Genomic DNA, 16,351 nt, shown 5'->3' with positions numbered 1-16,351 from the left:
TCGATGTCACCTCGTTATATACCTCGATTGATCACGATTTGGGTATTGGTGCCATTGAACGTATGTTGGGTTCTTCATCTTACTCCACGGCTGCTAGACAGTTTATTATTGATCTACTACAGATTATCTTAAGACATAACTATTTCCTTTTTCAGGACACGTTTTTTCAACAACAAAGGGGCGTGGCTATGGGTTCTAACGTAGCACCTACGTATGCAAACATCTTTATGAGGTGCTTTGAGGAAGATGTCGTCCTTGTATCACACCACAGCAGCCATTTGCTGCGGTGGTGGAGATACATCGACGACATCTTCCTCATATGGACAGGTAGTGTTGCCCAACTTGATGATTTTCACCTGTTTCTCAACAGTGTCAATAGGGACCTTCAATTTACCTTGGTCCACTCTGAGACTGAATTACAGTTCTTAGATACCACGGTCATTTACAATCAGGGTAACATAGAAACATAGAATGTGTCGGCAGATAAGAACCATTTGACCCATCTAGTCTGCCCAATATATCTGAATACTATGGATAGCCCCTGGCCCTATCTTATATGAAGGATAGCCATATGCCTATCCCATGCACGCTTAAACCCCTTCACTGTATTTGCAGCTACCACTTCTGCAGGAAGGCTATTCCATGCATCCACTACTCTCTCAGTAAAGTAATACTTCCTTATATTACTTTTAAACCTTTGCCCCTCTAATTTAAAACTGTGTCCTCTTGTGGTAGTTTTTCTTCTTTTAAATATGCTCTCCTCCTTTTGAAGAATGTCTTATCCCCTTTTTTCATAGACTGAGCTAGTTTTTCTTCTGCCTGCGCTTTAGAAGTTCTTATAACTTGCTTGGCCTCTCTCTGCCTAATCTTGTAGATTTCCTTATCTTCATTGCTCTGGTTTTTTTTATAATTCCAAAATGCTAGCTTTTTATTTTTAATGATTTGGGCCACTTCTGCTGAGTACCACAGTGGTCTCTTCCTTTTTTTGCTTTTACTGACAAGTCTAATGCAATTTTCTGTTGCCTTCAATAATGCACCTTTTAAGTAGTCCCATTTCTCCTGGACTCCATGTAATCCGTTCCAGTCTGATAAGGACTCATTTATGACTAATTTCATTTTTGAAAAGTCTGTTTTTCTAAAATCTAAAACTTTTGTTTTTGTGTGGTGGGACTCTTTCACAGTTCTTATATTAAGCCACACTGACTGGTGATCACTAGATCCCAAGGTTTCGCCTACAATGACATCATATACCAAATCCCCATTTGTGAATACCAAATCCAAAATGGCCTCCCTCCGGGTTGGCTCCTCAACCACTTGTTGTAGAGATAACCCCAGTAGGGAATTTAGAATATCTGTACTCCTGGTAGAACTTGCTATTTTGGTTTTCCAGTTTATATCTGGAAGATTGAAATCTCCCATAATGATAACTTCTCCTTTCATTGTCATTTTAGCTATTTCTTCAACTAGTAGATCATCTAGTTCTTTAACTTGACCAGGTGGTCTATATATCACAAGGGTAAGCTGCATACACGGCTATACAGCAAGCCCACGGACAAAAACACCCTCCTTTGTTTTAATAGTGGGCATCCCCGAAGTATGCTTAAATGTTTGCCTTTTTCTCAGTTCCCTAGAGTGAAACGCATTGTTTCTGAACCTGAACAGGTTGACCTGGCTTTGGACAACATGTCCAGGAAATTTCAGAATAGGGGGTATCCCACCCAGCTCCTTGATTCTCACATACAAAAGGTCCGTAGTGTAGATAGGAGCAGCACTTTGGAGAGGAGGGTGTCCGATAGGTCTGTCAATCGGATACCCTTCATCTCCAAATATACGGAGCAAAGTGAGGCCATCAATCGCATTATTAAGCGACATTGGGGGATCCTGGGTGGTTGTCATAGTGAGATCTTAGAATTTAGATCCCCTCCCCTCTTCTCTTTCTGCCGATCCAGAAATCTGCGTGACCAACTTGTCAGAGCAGACATTGGGCCTAGGTCCAAGTCTGTTCAAACCTCCTTAACCACACATGGTAAGGGTAGTTTTCCCTGTTTATGTTGTATTGACTGCAAATATATGGGTAGGGGTTCTACCTTTGTCCATCCCACCACTGGAGTTTCTTACCCAATTCGATTTCACCTTACAGTACAAGTTCGTCCTCTGCAAAAGCGGACATGGGGGAATAGGGTGGATTTGGGATCTGGAACTGCTGCAGATGAACAAAAAAAATTAAATAAAAGATCACAGCAGTAGTCCCAGAGATTTCTTCTTTCTTCTTCCACAGGACAGCAATGGAGATTGCAATAGAGCAGGTGCACCACAAGTCCCAGCAATCCAACCAGCAGCACAGAGAACCAAAGAACCTTTTTGCATGCAGTCACCAGTTAAAATAGCTGCCTACCCAGTGGTTCTTCCTATTCCCTCTGCTGCTATAGAGCTGTCGCAGCGAAATGCAGCACTGGCAGCGGATGCTAAACACTGGTGTCCCATTAACCTCGGGAAAGACTAATGCTGGCTGATTCAGCACCAGTCATCCCCATCTGACCCCTCTTCAGCACCATAACTGGTTAAAAAGTCTGCCGCTGCTGTGATGGGCCAGGCTTCACTGATTGGCCAATCACAACAATCATGGGTGCAGAGGGGTGGTAAAACCTCCTGAAGCCTTTAACTGTGGCGGTGACCAGATTTCCCTTGCGTCGTGCATGTATGGCGCTTGTCCTTTAATCATGTCCCTCAGGTTGCCTACAGGTTAAAAACCTATTAGTATTCTATTTTCAGCCTCTGCTTGTGGAGGCCTTTAGATCATATGATCCCCATTTAAACTCTTCTGATCTAAAGGCCAGCACAAACGGAGGTTGAAAATAGTGTACATCAATATTTTAAAATGATCAATTATGTATTTACAAATTTACATTTACAAATGGGTTGTGGGGACAAAGCGTTTTTTTAAAGAGTGCCTCTTTAATAAACAGGCATGGATACACTTGTCCAGTGCCCAATTACACGATCTTTCTGTTCTATCTGCTGCACTAAATCCAAAAAGCTGTAAGGTTTAGTGCTTCTGTCTCATGCCTAAGGCTACTTTCACACTAGCGTTGTTTGAATCCGGCGTTCAATTCCATCACCGGAACTGCCCGCCGAATCTGGAAAAAGGTGTGAAAACGAATTACATTTGAATCCTGATCAGGATTTTGATCGCAATGAAAAAATGCATTGGAAAAAACGGATCCGCCATTTATGGACTTTAACATTTTTTTCACATTTTTCGTGTTTAACATGCAAAAGCCAGATCCGGTTTGACGGAACACACGGCGCCGGATCCGGCGTTAATGCAAGTCAATGGGAAAAAGGCCGGATCCGGCGTTCAGTCAAAGTGTTCCGGATTTTTGGCCGGAGGTAAAAATACAACATGCTACGGTTTTCTGAAAAGCCTGATCAGTCAAAAAGACTGAACTGAAGACATCCTGATGCATCATGAACGGATTACTCTCCATTCAGAATGCATAAGGGCTCTTTCACACTTGCGTTCTTTTCTTCCGGCATAGAGTTCCGGAAGAATCCTGATCAGTTTTATCCTAATTCATTCTGAATGGAGAGAAATCCATTCAGGATGCATCAGGATGTCTTCAGTCCCGGACCGGAACGTTTTTTGGCCAGAGAAAATACCGCAGCATGCTGCGCTTTTTGCTCCGGCCAAAAATCCTGAACACTTGCCGCAAGGCCGGATCCGGAATTAATGCCCATTGAAAGGCATTAATCCGGATCCGGCCTTAAGCTAAACGTCGTTTCGGCGCACTGCCGGATCCGACGTTTAGCTTTTTCCGAATGGTTACCATGGCTGCCAAGACGCTAAAGTCCTGGCAGCCATGGTAAAGTGTAGTGGGGAGCGGGGGAGCAGTATACTTACCGTCCGTGCGGCTCCCGGGGCGCTTCAGAGTGACGTCAGGGCGCCCCACGCTCATGGATGACGTGTCGCATGGATCACGTCAGGCATGCGCATGAGGCGCCCTGACGTCATTCTGGAGCGCCCCGGGAGCCGCACGGACGGTAAGTATACTGCTCCCCCGCTCCCCACTACTAGATACGGCAGCCAGGACTTTAATAGCGTCCTGGCTGCCATAGTAACACTGAACGCATTTTGAAGACGGATCCGTCTTCAAATGCTTTCAGTTCACTTGCGTTTTTCCGGATCCGGCGTGTAATTCCGGCAAATGGAGTACACGCCGGATCCGGACATTGCAAGTGTGAAAGAGCCCTTAGGATAAAACTGATCAGTTCTTTTCCGGATTTGAGCCCCTAGGACGGAACTCAGCGCCGGAAAAGAAAAATGCTAGTGTGAAAGTACCCTTAGACATATGAGGACTGAGCGTTATAAAAAAAAAAAAAGGACTGAATAAAATTAAAAACAAAAAACAAACAAACATAAAAAACATACAGTATGATGCAGAAAGTTTTTGGAAAGTCAACAGCTGTAACTGTGAAGGCAAAGAGTTGAACACGTCTAAAACATATATAACAGCAGAATATAATCAACTGATATGGTATGGACCAAGCCTAATGTGCTTGTTATTCTCTGCCATGAAGTAACCCTCTGTCTCTTAAAAATATGAACAATGGAAGCACATTTTTCAGGCTTTGACTATTCTATCTAATAGTTGCTTATCAATATTATTCTTAATAAAACGAGCACTAGGTATCTAGGAACAACCATGGACATAAAAGCTATCATCCATTACTCACATTCTGTCGCTTTATACTGCCACGTGGTTTAGGAATCGGTTTTGAGGGTTGAGAGACTACTGCTTCAGGATGACGGGATTTCTGTGCCTGTATAGCCAGTTGATATGCAACCTCAAATGCCTGACCTAGAGTAAGAATTATTTCATAGGCCTGGTTCTGTAGAAACAGAAAGAACATATCTTACATTTGAATCAAGACAGAAAATGCAGTTTAGAATTTGTTACTGGAAAATAAACCTTGCCTTAGGACCCCAAAAAAATGAAAAGCTCTACAGCTTCCAAATACACTTTTAGTTACCTTAAGCCTCATGCACACGTCCGTGGAACACGGACCATGAGATACCGGCCTGGATTCCTGCTGAGTGCAGGAGCGCATGACGCCGTGCTCTTTGTGCCGCCGCTGCTGTAATGTACTATTCTGTTCCACGGAAGTGTACATGAGGCTTTAGAGGGATTTTCCGGGATTTACATATTCATGTTGCGGTCCCCAATGCACGGAACGGATGCACACTATTTGTGTGCAAGAGGCCTAACTGAGAGTAGAATCAAACTATTTAAGAATCAAGCATTTTTTACTTGTTTGTTTTTCATCTTCATATTCCAAGAGCCATATATTTATTGATTAAAATTAAGGCAGAATTCCAATTAATACATGCTTTAATCAATCCATGCAACGTTTCGCCTTAAATGAGACTTTGTCAAGCATAAAGCAACAGTGCATATGTACCCAGTATACATACAGTGGGGGAAATAATTATTTGACCCCTCACTGATTTTGTAAGTTTGTCCAATGACAAAGAAATGAAAAGTCTCAGAACAGTATCATTTCAATGGTAGGTTTATTGTAACAGTGGCAGATAGCACATCAAAAGGAAAATCGAAAAAATAACTTTAAATAAAAGATAGCAACTGATTTGCATTTCATTGAGTGAAATAAGTATTTGAACCCCTACCAACCATTAAGAGTTCTGGCTCCCACAGAGTGGTTAGACACTTCTACTCAATTAGTCACCCTCATTAAGGACACCTGTCTTAACTAGTCACCTGTATAAAAGACACCTGTCCACAGAATCAATCAATCAAGCAGACTCCAAACTCTCCAACATGGGAAAGACCAAAGAGCTGTCCAAGGATGTCAGAGACAAAATTGTAGACCTGCACAAGGCTGGAATGGGCTACAAAACCATTAGCAAGAAGCTGGGAGAGAAGGTGACAACTGTTGGTGCGATTGTTCGAAAATGGAAGGAGCACAAAATGACCATCAATCGACCTCGCTCTGGGGCTCCACGCAAGATCTCACCTCGTGGGGTGTCAATGGTTCTGAGAAAGGTGAAAAAGCATCCTAGAACTACACGGGAGGAGTTAGTTAATGACCTCAAATTAGCAGGGACCACAGTCACCAAGAAAACCATTGGAAACACATTACACCGCAATGGATTAAAATCCTGCAGGGCTCGCAAGGTCCCCCTGCTCAGGAAGGCACATGTGCAGGCCCGTCTGAAGTTTGCCAATGAACACCTGAATGATTCAGAGAGTGACTGGGAGAAGGTGCTGTGGTCTGATGAGACCAAAATAGAGCTCTTTGGCATTAACTCAACTCGCTGTGTTTGGAGGAAGAAAAATGCTGCCTATGACCCCCAAAACACCGTCCCCACCGTCAAGCATGGGGGTGGAAACATTTTGCTTTGGGGGTGTTTTTCTGCTAAGGGCACAGGACAACTTATTCGCATAAACGGGAAAATGGACGGAGCCATGTATCGTGAAATCCTGAGCGACAACCTCCTTCCCTCTGCCAGGAAACTGAAAATGGGTCGTGGATGGGTGTTCCAGCACGACAATGACCCAAAACATACAGCAAAGGCAACAAAGGAGTGGCTCAAGAAGAAGCACATTAAGGTCATGGAGTGGCCTAGTCAGTCTCCGGACCTTAATCCAATCGAAAACCTATGGAGGGAGCTCAAGCTCAGAGTTGCACAGAGACAGCCTCGAAACCTTAGGGATTTAGAGATGATCTGCAAAGAGGAGTGGACCTACATTCCTCCTAAAATGTGCGCAAACTTGGTCATCAATTACAAGAAACGTTTGACCTCTGTGCTTGCAAACAAGGGTTTTTCCACCAAGTATTAAGTCTTTTTTTGTTAGAGGGTTCAAATACTTATTTCACTCAATGAAATGCAAATCAGTTGCTATCTTTTATTTAAAGTTATTTTTTCGATTTTCCTTTTGATGTGCTATCTGCCACTGTTACAATAAACCTACCATTGAAATGATACTGTTCTGAGACTTTTCATTTCTTTGTCATTGGACAAACTTACAAAATCAGTGAGGGGTCAAATAATTATTTCCCCCACTGTATATATATCTCTCACTGGAAAAGAATCAGTGATTAAAACAATAATACTAGCAATTAATACACAGCATCTCATAAATGCATAAAGTGCCCAGTCTAGTATAGTGCTGTATCTCAACAGAACAAAACAAGTGGTAATACATAAGTCACATTACAGTTATTCTGACTCCGATTGTTGTGATAGCGATCTATCCCTTGTAAGACCTCTATGCCTGGCCTGTATAAGCAGATGTAATCACTGCAGACAATCCTTATCAGATAGTTGAACTCACCAATACCATGTTCATCCATAAAGTTCTGTTCTGTACATCAGACAAAAGGATACAGCAGAATGAATGGATCTCAGTATTATGCAGTCAAAAGATGATACTTTCTTTAGCGTACCATGAAGAATATATGTGTCTATGTTACATGTGGCCTGTTAGCTGCATCCATGCTACAGGAAGTGCTGTACTTCAGAATAAGGGTGGAGAATTGCAAAGGAAATGAGTCATAGATCTCAGGGAAGGGAACATGGAAAACAAGTGCATTACAAAAAAAAAAAGGCCACTAGATGGCAGCATATAACTAACCATAGAAATATCCATACGAAATGGTTCAAAGAATAAACTATATAAATTTCCATCTACATTAATGTAAATATTAACTGTGTAATAGCATGGTCCCCGTCTGGCATTGTAAATGTCACTATTTACACCATAACGGTAGTTATACAAATGCAAATAAACAACAGTCCAATTTGCTTTGATGTCTGAAGACCTGAAAGACATAAAAGAGAACATGCATATAATGCAACAACTATAATGTAAGACTTGTATCAATTAAAGTTCAAGACACTTCCTTCTTGAAGTCACAGGTAGGATCCAGCAGCATACACAAGTAAGTTATTCTCCAAAGGGCAAGAGCAGAATAAGTTCCGTGATAGATCTGATCAAAGTCTTTACAGTCCCTTGTCTTGCAACTTTCACCTCCACCTTGCGTACCTTACCGTCATCACTAGGAATGCTTTTTACAATAAGTCCCATAGGCCACTCGATTCTTTCAGCTTGCTGGTCCTTGAGCAGAACGAGATCTCCAACTTGTATGTTAGGGTTCAGGCGTTGCCATTTCCTGCGTCCTTGCAGAGTAGAAAGATACTTCATCTTCCAACGATTTGAGAAGCAGTTGGCGAGGTGTTATACTCGCTTCAACTGGTCATAGCACAGATTTCCTTCTTTCAAGTTTCCAGGTGGAACAGGAATGGACCCAAGCAGGGTAGCTGGGGTAAGGATAGTTGGGGTCTCTGGATCTGTAGCCACGGGAACAAGTGGTCTTAAATTGATTATGGCAGATGCTTCTGCCAGGAAGGTGGTTAGAATCTCATGAGTAAGTCTTGTGGAGTTCAAGTCCCTAAGCATAGAGTCCAGTATTTTATGTGTGATGCCTATCATTCTCTCCCACGAGTCACCCATGTGGGAAGAATGAGGAGGATTGAAAATCCATATACAGCCTTTTTCAGCTAAAAGGTCTTGGATTGGCCTAGAGTTGAGCTGTAACTCTCGATAGGCTCCAACGAAATTTGTTTCACAGTCAGACCTTAGTGCCTTGACTGGTCCTCTGATGGCAAGAATTCATCTTAGAGCATTGATGAAGCTTGAGGCATCCATAAATTCTATTACTTCAATGTGTAGTGCTCATGCAAGTGAACAGCACTGCCCATCGTTTGCTATTTGCTTGGCCACCTCAAGTTCTGCGGGCTGTTACCATCCATGATCTGTCTTTGCTAACTCTAGCTCCATGAGGAGGTCACTTAGATCTTGGAGCTTGCGATAGTCTTTGTTCCCTATTTTTGGGAAGTTTTGCAGTCTCTTGAATAGAGTGCTTTCTATGGCTTCAGAGCTACCATAGGCTTGCTCAAGTCTTGCTCATACAGCAACAAGACCTGCATCTGGGTAGTCAACATGCACTGGTCTAAGTCTTTTAACACGATCTGCAGATTCTGGTCCCAGCCACCTAATGAGCAAATCAAGTTTCTCCTTAGCAGTAAGGTTGAGATCAGCAATAGCAGCCTTGAAGGTTGATCTGCAGGCCCTTTAGCTCTCTGGACAGTCGTCAAACCTTGAGAGGCTGGTGTTAACGAGCTCACGAGGTACCATATATTTCTGCATTCAAGTCTGATCTCTCACTCGTTGGTGCCAAAGTAACTTATGGAACAGCTTGGGCGTGAAAGTGCTCTGGTGATATAGGGTGAGGTTTAACAGGGTAAAATGATGTTGCATGAGAGTTTAACTGTGATGTAGTCTCTAAGGCTTGTGCTGGCTTTGGCTTGAGCTGCGGCTTATCACTGGAAGTCACCTTGTTGTTGGCATGAGTTCATGTGGTTTGCTGCATAGATGTACTTGCGTTATAGACTTAGGCTACTTTCACACTAGCGTTCAGAGCGGATCTGTCTGGGGTCTGCCCAGACGGATCCGCTCATATAATGCAGACTTTGGATCCGTTCAGAACGGATCCGTCTGCATTATATTGTAGAAAAAATTCTAAGTGTGAAAGTAGCTTCAGACGGATCCGTCCAGACTTTACATTGAAAGTCAATGGGGGACGGATCCGTTTGAAAATTGAGCCATATCGTGTCAAATTCACACGGATCCGTCCCCATTGACTTACATTGTAAGTCTGGACGGATGCGTTTGCCTCCGCACGGCCAGGCAAGCAGCGTTCAGGTGTCCGCTTGCTGAGCGGAGCGGAGGCTGAACGCTGCCAGACTGATGCATTCTGAGCGGATCCGCGTCCACTCAGAATGCATTAGGGCAGTACGGATGCGTTCGGGGCCGCTTGTGAGACCCTTCAAACGGAGCTCACAAGCGGAGCCCCGAACGCTAGTGTGAAAGTAGCCTTAAAGAGTCTTGGGCATATAGAGCTGAGAAGTCTCTGTGTTGAGAGTCAGAACAGTGTTCTTAGTAGGAGATGACTTTGTATCTTTGCAAATGTTATACTTTAGTACGTATTCACTGGTGCGTTCAACTGGATCTTCCAGTTCTGCTGGGATAAGGCAGTCTGAATTAGTACTTCATCCCATTGCTTGTTCAATGACTTTCAGCCTAGCTAGGAAAACTGCTTCCTCCCTTTCCATTTGCAGAATCTTTATTTGTGAATTTGACTCTGCTTGTTGAGCTACCATCTCAGCATGACGAGCTGCCTTGTGTGCTTGTTCCTCTGCTTCCTTTCTGGTAAAAGGGCTTTGCGCTTTTTTTTTATTTTGCATCAGCCCGGGCCTCTATTAGCTTGTCGCTTAATGTTGACCTTCTGGAGCGAGAGGATCTAGAAGAAAGTGCAGTGTGCTTGGTTGAGGTGGATCTGTGAGATCTGGTCTCCTGCAGTTGAGTAATACGGAGTTCTACCTTAAACTTAGCATTTTGCACTGCAAGATCCCTTTGTTGGTTCAGTGCATCAGTCCTGGTCATTTCTGCTGATGAATCCTCTATATTAGAGTCCTGGAAGAAAGCCAAGTATTTTGCAGACAGCCGCTGGTAGCGTTCATACGCAGCAAATATGCGATTTATAGAGTCTCTTAATTCAGCTAGTTAATCATTAAAGTGTGACAAAACTGACATGCAGTGTGAGGTTCTGTCCCAGAGGTCTGACAGATTACTGGAAAACTCATCTCTAGTGGGTTCATCGTTTTCTCTGAGTTTCTGTGTCGGTTTTATTGTACGTTTGGGTCTTACACTCTGTTCGGAACTATCTGCAGAATCTGCTCCCTGTACGTCTGCCGGTTCAGAGGCATGATGTATATGCGTTGGTTTGGCCCTAAAAGAGTGTTCAGAGCCTTGTCTAGACATTTATTTATTTTTACGTTTTTAGCAAAAAATTGTACTGTCTCTTTAAAAAGACGAACAGCAGCTTAGACAGGTGAGATAACACAGTTTTCAACATTTACGTCCTTTATGCCTAGCCTGTATAAGCAGATGTAATCACTGCGGACAATCCTTATCAGATAGCTGAACTCACCAACATCGTGATCATCCACAAAGTTGCTTTATTCTGTACATCAGACAAAAGGATACAGCAGAATGAATGGATCTCAGTATTATGCGGTCAAAAGATGATACTTTCTTTAGCGTACCATGCAGAATACATGTGGCCTTTTAGCTGCATCCATGCTACAGAAAGTGCTGTACTCCAGAATAAGGGTGGAGCATTGCAAAGGAAATGAGTAATAGATCTCAGGGAAGGGAACATGGAAAACAAGCACATTACCAAAAAGGCCAAGAGATAGCAGCATATAACTAACCATAGAAATATCCATGGAAATGGTTCAAAGAATAAACTATATAAATTCCCATCTACATTAATGTAAATATTAACTGTGTAACAGCATAACTGTAATTGACTATACCAGTGAAAATACATGTACATTGATAAAAAAATTTATAATTAATTGTTCACATGTGAACATGATATATCATAACAAAATCACAACATATAAAAATAATATACAGTAGTCATAACAAACTATCATATTTTTCACTTTATAAGACACAGCCGATGATAAGACACACTTAGGTTTTGGTGGAGGAAAATAAGAAAATATTTTTCATCAGACCTTAGAAAAGACCCCTGATGTTTATCAGACCCCCAAACTAGACCATCAATCTTCATCACACACCTTATCAGACCCCCCACCTCAGATCAGATGCCCATCAGAAATGAATGCCACTAAATTCACTTACTTTACCTGCTCCGCCGATACTCCTCAGGTCAAATGGTCTCTCCTCTAGTCACACTCCCTGATCTTCTCTAGCTGAAAGCCGGACTGTTACCTGATTGCATGCAGTATCATTTCCTAATGCGCTCTCTACGTCCTGACACTGTACAGAGTCAGGACAGTGCAGCGTGGGCCCGGAGAAGACCCCATTCCATAATGGATGCACTGTCATTTTCCCCAAAATTTTTAGGAGAAAGAAAAGTAGGTCTTATAAAGCAGAAAATAATGCAGTTAAATACATTGAAATGCCGGATTCGTCTCCCCGGTGTCATCCGGAAAAACGGATCCGGCATTTTTTTTTTTTTTGCGGTCTGAGCATGTGCAGACCGCAATGCCGGATCCGTTTTGCCGTAACACTCGGGCCGGATTCAGCATTAATGCATTTCAATAGGAAAAAATGCCGGTTCCGGCATGCTGCAGTATTATCGTCCTGAATAGTCAAAAAGACTGAACTGAAGACATCCTGAACGGATTGCTCCCCATTCACAATGCATTAGGATAAAACTGATCAGTTCTTTTCTGGTATTGAGCCGCTCGGACGGAATTTAATGTCGGAAAAAAATAACGCTAGTGTGAAAGTATCCTTAATCCAATATGGTAGATTCCAATGTTGGTGGTGCCAGCGGTGTCGAGCTCTAGCCCGTTGGGCTCCAGACAATTTGTAGGAAAGATCCATGACCACAGCACTCAGTGCCTTCAATAGTATAGAGATTTTATTCACCAACTGTGCGACGTTTCAACTTCAAAAAGTCTTTAAAAAAAAGTGTATTACAGCAGTGTAGAGCATATAAATATACTTAAAACCTAATTGCAAATGGGGGTAAGAGCCGCCCCACCCACTCATGGTGCCACCCGTGTACGTGTTTATAATAAAGTGTAAACTCACATATAGAGCAATATTGTGTAGTCAATAATAGAGGCATCACCTGAGATATAAAGAAATAAAAATTTTGCATAGTATACTCGTGCTAAAAGAGAGCAAGGGGGATCAATTCCTGAGCAACATAGGTTGGAGTCCCCTTGTATATATAGGGAATGCACACCTCATTCAGGGAGGAGCAGGTATATTTCCCGCTTAGAGATAACAAACAGGAAAAATGCAAACTGGCCAAATACTTAATGTTCACTATGGTCTATGCCCTATAAGAAGTTATCTGGAATCACCGTGGATGGAAGTTAGGTTCCATCGAGGTTTCTGGCCTCGGTGAAGTAAGAGCCGGTATTTTGTGTGTCAGCAGCAGCTATTGCTAATTGACACCTTGAGATTTAGCATGGCTGTCATAGCTGATCCGGGAGGGCTCTTACTCGGAGTAGTCAAAGTGCTGGGTGGGTGACTACTCCCCATGATCCAGGCCGACATAAAAAACAGCCAGCACTGCCAGGTGTGGTGGATTTACCTCCCTCTGACAGTGGAGCTCAGGAGTCTGTGTGCTGTGAACTGAGGGCTGTGCTGGGATTTGAGGTTTGAGTCGGGCTGGAGGATTCAGGCCCCTCTAAAGGCGAACAGGCCGCCTATGGACTTGATGAGGCTTAACTGCTAACAGGGTGTGAATTAACACCAAGGAGAAAAGGTGACTTTTATTGTTTATGGGCTTTCCTAGTGTGTGAACCAACACCAAGCCACCTGCGTTTTGTGATACACCTTATCTGCATTTTGTTATACACCAATGTGTGAATAAACACCGCTGTTTGATTCAAGAACTATGAACTTTGCCTCTATACTGCATCCGCTATATTACCTGGCAAACCTGGCATTTGAATCCTGGTCCCCTACCTCCCCCCAAAAATGGCATGAGATAGAAGAATCCTTTGTAAAATCCCGCTCTTTGAGAGCTTTGCTTGCAGCCTGTAGTCTGAAAGCTGTTCAATTTTCCCCCTTACTCTGCACCACTCGGGCTATGATGCATATTTGGAAGCAGCTCATAGATTCTTTCCAGTTATTCAATGTGCCCCTAACTGATGCCCCTTTAACTGCGCTGGAATATCATATTCCTGATCTGTCCCTAGAAATATGGAGGGCTAGGGGTATCAAGCACCTTGGTTGCTTGTACTCTAGGACTGTTCTAGTGGAATTTACCACACTACACACCAAGTACGCGCTCCCAAATACCTGCTTTTATCAATTCTTGCAAATCCGGCATTTTCTAAACTCATTTGCCGACCGCCAACTGCCCACTCCTAATTCCTTCCAGCTCTTTATGAGGGAGTCTTGCCCCCTTAGGCCCAAAATCTCTACATTTTAACCCTTTGCCCATCGGTGGGAATTGGAATTGGGGAAAGTATTCTCTGTACGGCAATGGAACGCAGCTTTACACTGGTCCTACAAATGCACCAGATGTATTAACCACGTTGAGCAGGCTAGGCGGATTCAATTACGCTGGTACCTGACGCCCAATAGACTGGCCCACCTGGTTCCAGGTTACTCCCCCCTTTGCTGGAGAGGTTGCGGGATGGTGGGCACCCCCTTGCACATGTGGTGGTCATGTCCCTCAGTCACCTCTTTTTGGTCAGATGTTGGATCCCTCCTTAGAGAAGTCACTGCCACACAAATAGATCTCTCCCCTGAATTGTCAATCCTAGGTATTGGAAAACTCCCCTCCCAAGATAAGGGAGACTGTAGCGCATGTACTTAGCGCTTCCAGTAATGTTATAGCCCGCCAATGGAAGTTGGCGCAGTCTCCGGAGGTAGCTGCGGTGGTGCAATCTGTTAATGAACATATGCATTGTGAAATGGTTTTTGCGGAAAATGTACGTTCCAGAATACGAATACATAATCAGTGGGTTACGTGGTTATCCAGTCACTATGCTACTCCTCTACCGGCCTCTATACTTTGATAGTGTTGCATTGTTACTGAAGTTCTCACTGTCTATGTCGCTCCATATATATGGACTCAGACTGTGCTGCACATGTTTTATCATATACGCCTTTTCTTTTCTTTTGCACTATATTGTTATTATTTGTAATACTGTAATTGCGCTATTCGCGCCTATGTATACTGTGCTGTCCTTTTTTGTTATAACTCAATAAAAACTTATTGAACACCTCTAAATACCAGAGCGAATCCCCACAGCCAATAAAATGACACACACTTCAATGTTATTGGGCTCAAGTGCGATTAAAAATGGTGCTGGCGCTCTAGTGTATGCAGCCCCGTGCTTGTGATAGAATGTACGTTCTGATGGGAGGTGAAGAGTCCTCATGGAACCTACTGCGCATGCGCAGGGCAGCATGTTGCTAAGCAGTGGGGGACGCTCACTTCCATACAGGATACAGAATGTATTGGTGGACGGGAGGTCAGGATAATAGAGGTGGGCATTACCTATAGTTAGTGGAGAGAGGCCTTTGAAGATTTGGGGCATATTAGTGATATAAAATACACACAGATCTGTGGAGTCTGGTGTCTGTTAAGGGTATTAATAAGAGAAGGATTAGACCCTAGTATTTGGCCAGTTTGAATTTTTCCTGTTCATGGTATCTCTAAGTGGGAAAAATATACCCACACCTCCCTGAGTTAGGTGTGCATGCCCTATAGATACAAGGCAACGCCAACCTACATTGCTCAGGAATTGATCCCCCTTGCTCTCTTTCTGCACGAGTGTGGTATGTAATATTCTTCTTTCTTTATATCTCAGGTGATGCCTCTATTATTGAAGTATGCACAATACTGCTCTATATGTGAGTTTACACTTTATTATAAACATGTACACAGGTGGCACCATAAGTGGGTGGGGCTGACCGATTCAAGGTGGTCCCTTACCCCCATTTGCTATTAGATTTTAAGTATATATATATATATATATATATATATATATATACATACACTCACCTAAAGAATTATTAGGAACACCATACTAATACGGTGTTGGACCCCCTTTTGCCTTCAGAACTGCCTTAATTCTACGTGGCATTGATTCAACAAGGTGCAGATAGCATTCTTTAGAAATGTTGGCCCATATTGATAGGATAGCATCTTGCAGTTGATGGAGATTTGAGGGATGCACATCCAGGGCACGAAGCTCCCGTTCCACCACATCCCAAAGATGCTCTATTGGGTTGAGATCTGGTGACTGTGGGGGCCATTTTAGTACAGTGAACTCATTGTCATGTTCAAGAAACCAATTTGAAATGATTCGAGCTTTGTGCATTATCCTGCTGGAAGTAGCCATCAGAGGATGGGTACATGGTAGTCATGAAGGGATGGACATGGTCAGAAACAATGCTCAGGTAGCCCGTGGCATTTAAACGATGCCCAATTGGCACTAAGGGGCCTAAAGTGTGCCCAGAAAACATCCCCTACACCAGTGATGGCGAACCTTTTAGAGACCGAGTGCCCAAACTGCAACCCAAAACCTAATTATTTATCACAAAGTGCCAACACAGCAATTTACCCTGACTATTACAGTCCAGTATAGTAGATCTTGCATGAACTTTATTATTTAGCTATAATAGCCTGCCCACATTCAGTGAACTGCCTGTGCTGTTCATAGTGCGTCCTGCGCTGAATGAATTGCAGGAAAAGT

The 16,351-nt window shown here is 43.1% G+C and overlaps 1 protein-coding gene across 1 annotated transcript in view; it reads right to left on the bottom strand.

Annotated features, from left to right (window-relative positions):
• The window catches only part of ANKS1A (ankyrin repeat and sterile alpha motif domain containing 1A), a 913,309-nt gene that overhangs the window by 106,701 nt on the left and 790,257 nt on the right, over positions 1–16,351 (bottom strand). Inside the window, 1 exon segment of the mRNA XM_040424152.1 lies at positions 4,735–4,890. Coding sequence (XP_040280086.1) covers positions 4,735–4,890 — 156 coding nt within the window.

This window comes from Bufo bufo, chromosome 3, assembly GCF_905171765.1.
Source record: "Bufo bufo chromosome 3, aBufBuf1.1, whole genome shotgun sequence".
NCBI classification, from domain to species: domain Eukaryota; kingdom Metazoa; phylum Chordata; class Amphibia; order Anura; family Bufonidae; genus Bufo; species Bufo bufo.
Note: the sequence above shows the minus strand (reverse complement) of the source record. Positions and strands in the feature narration are given on the sequence as shown.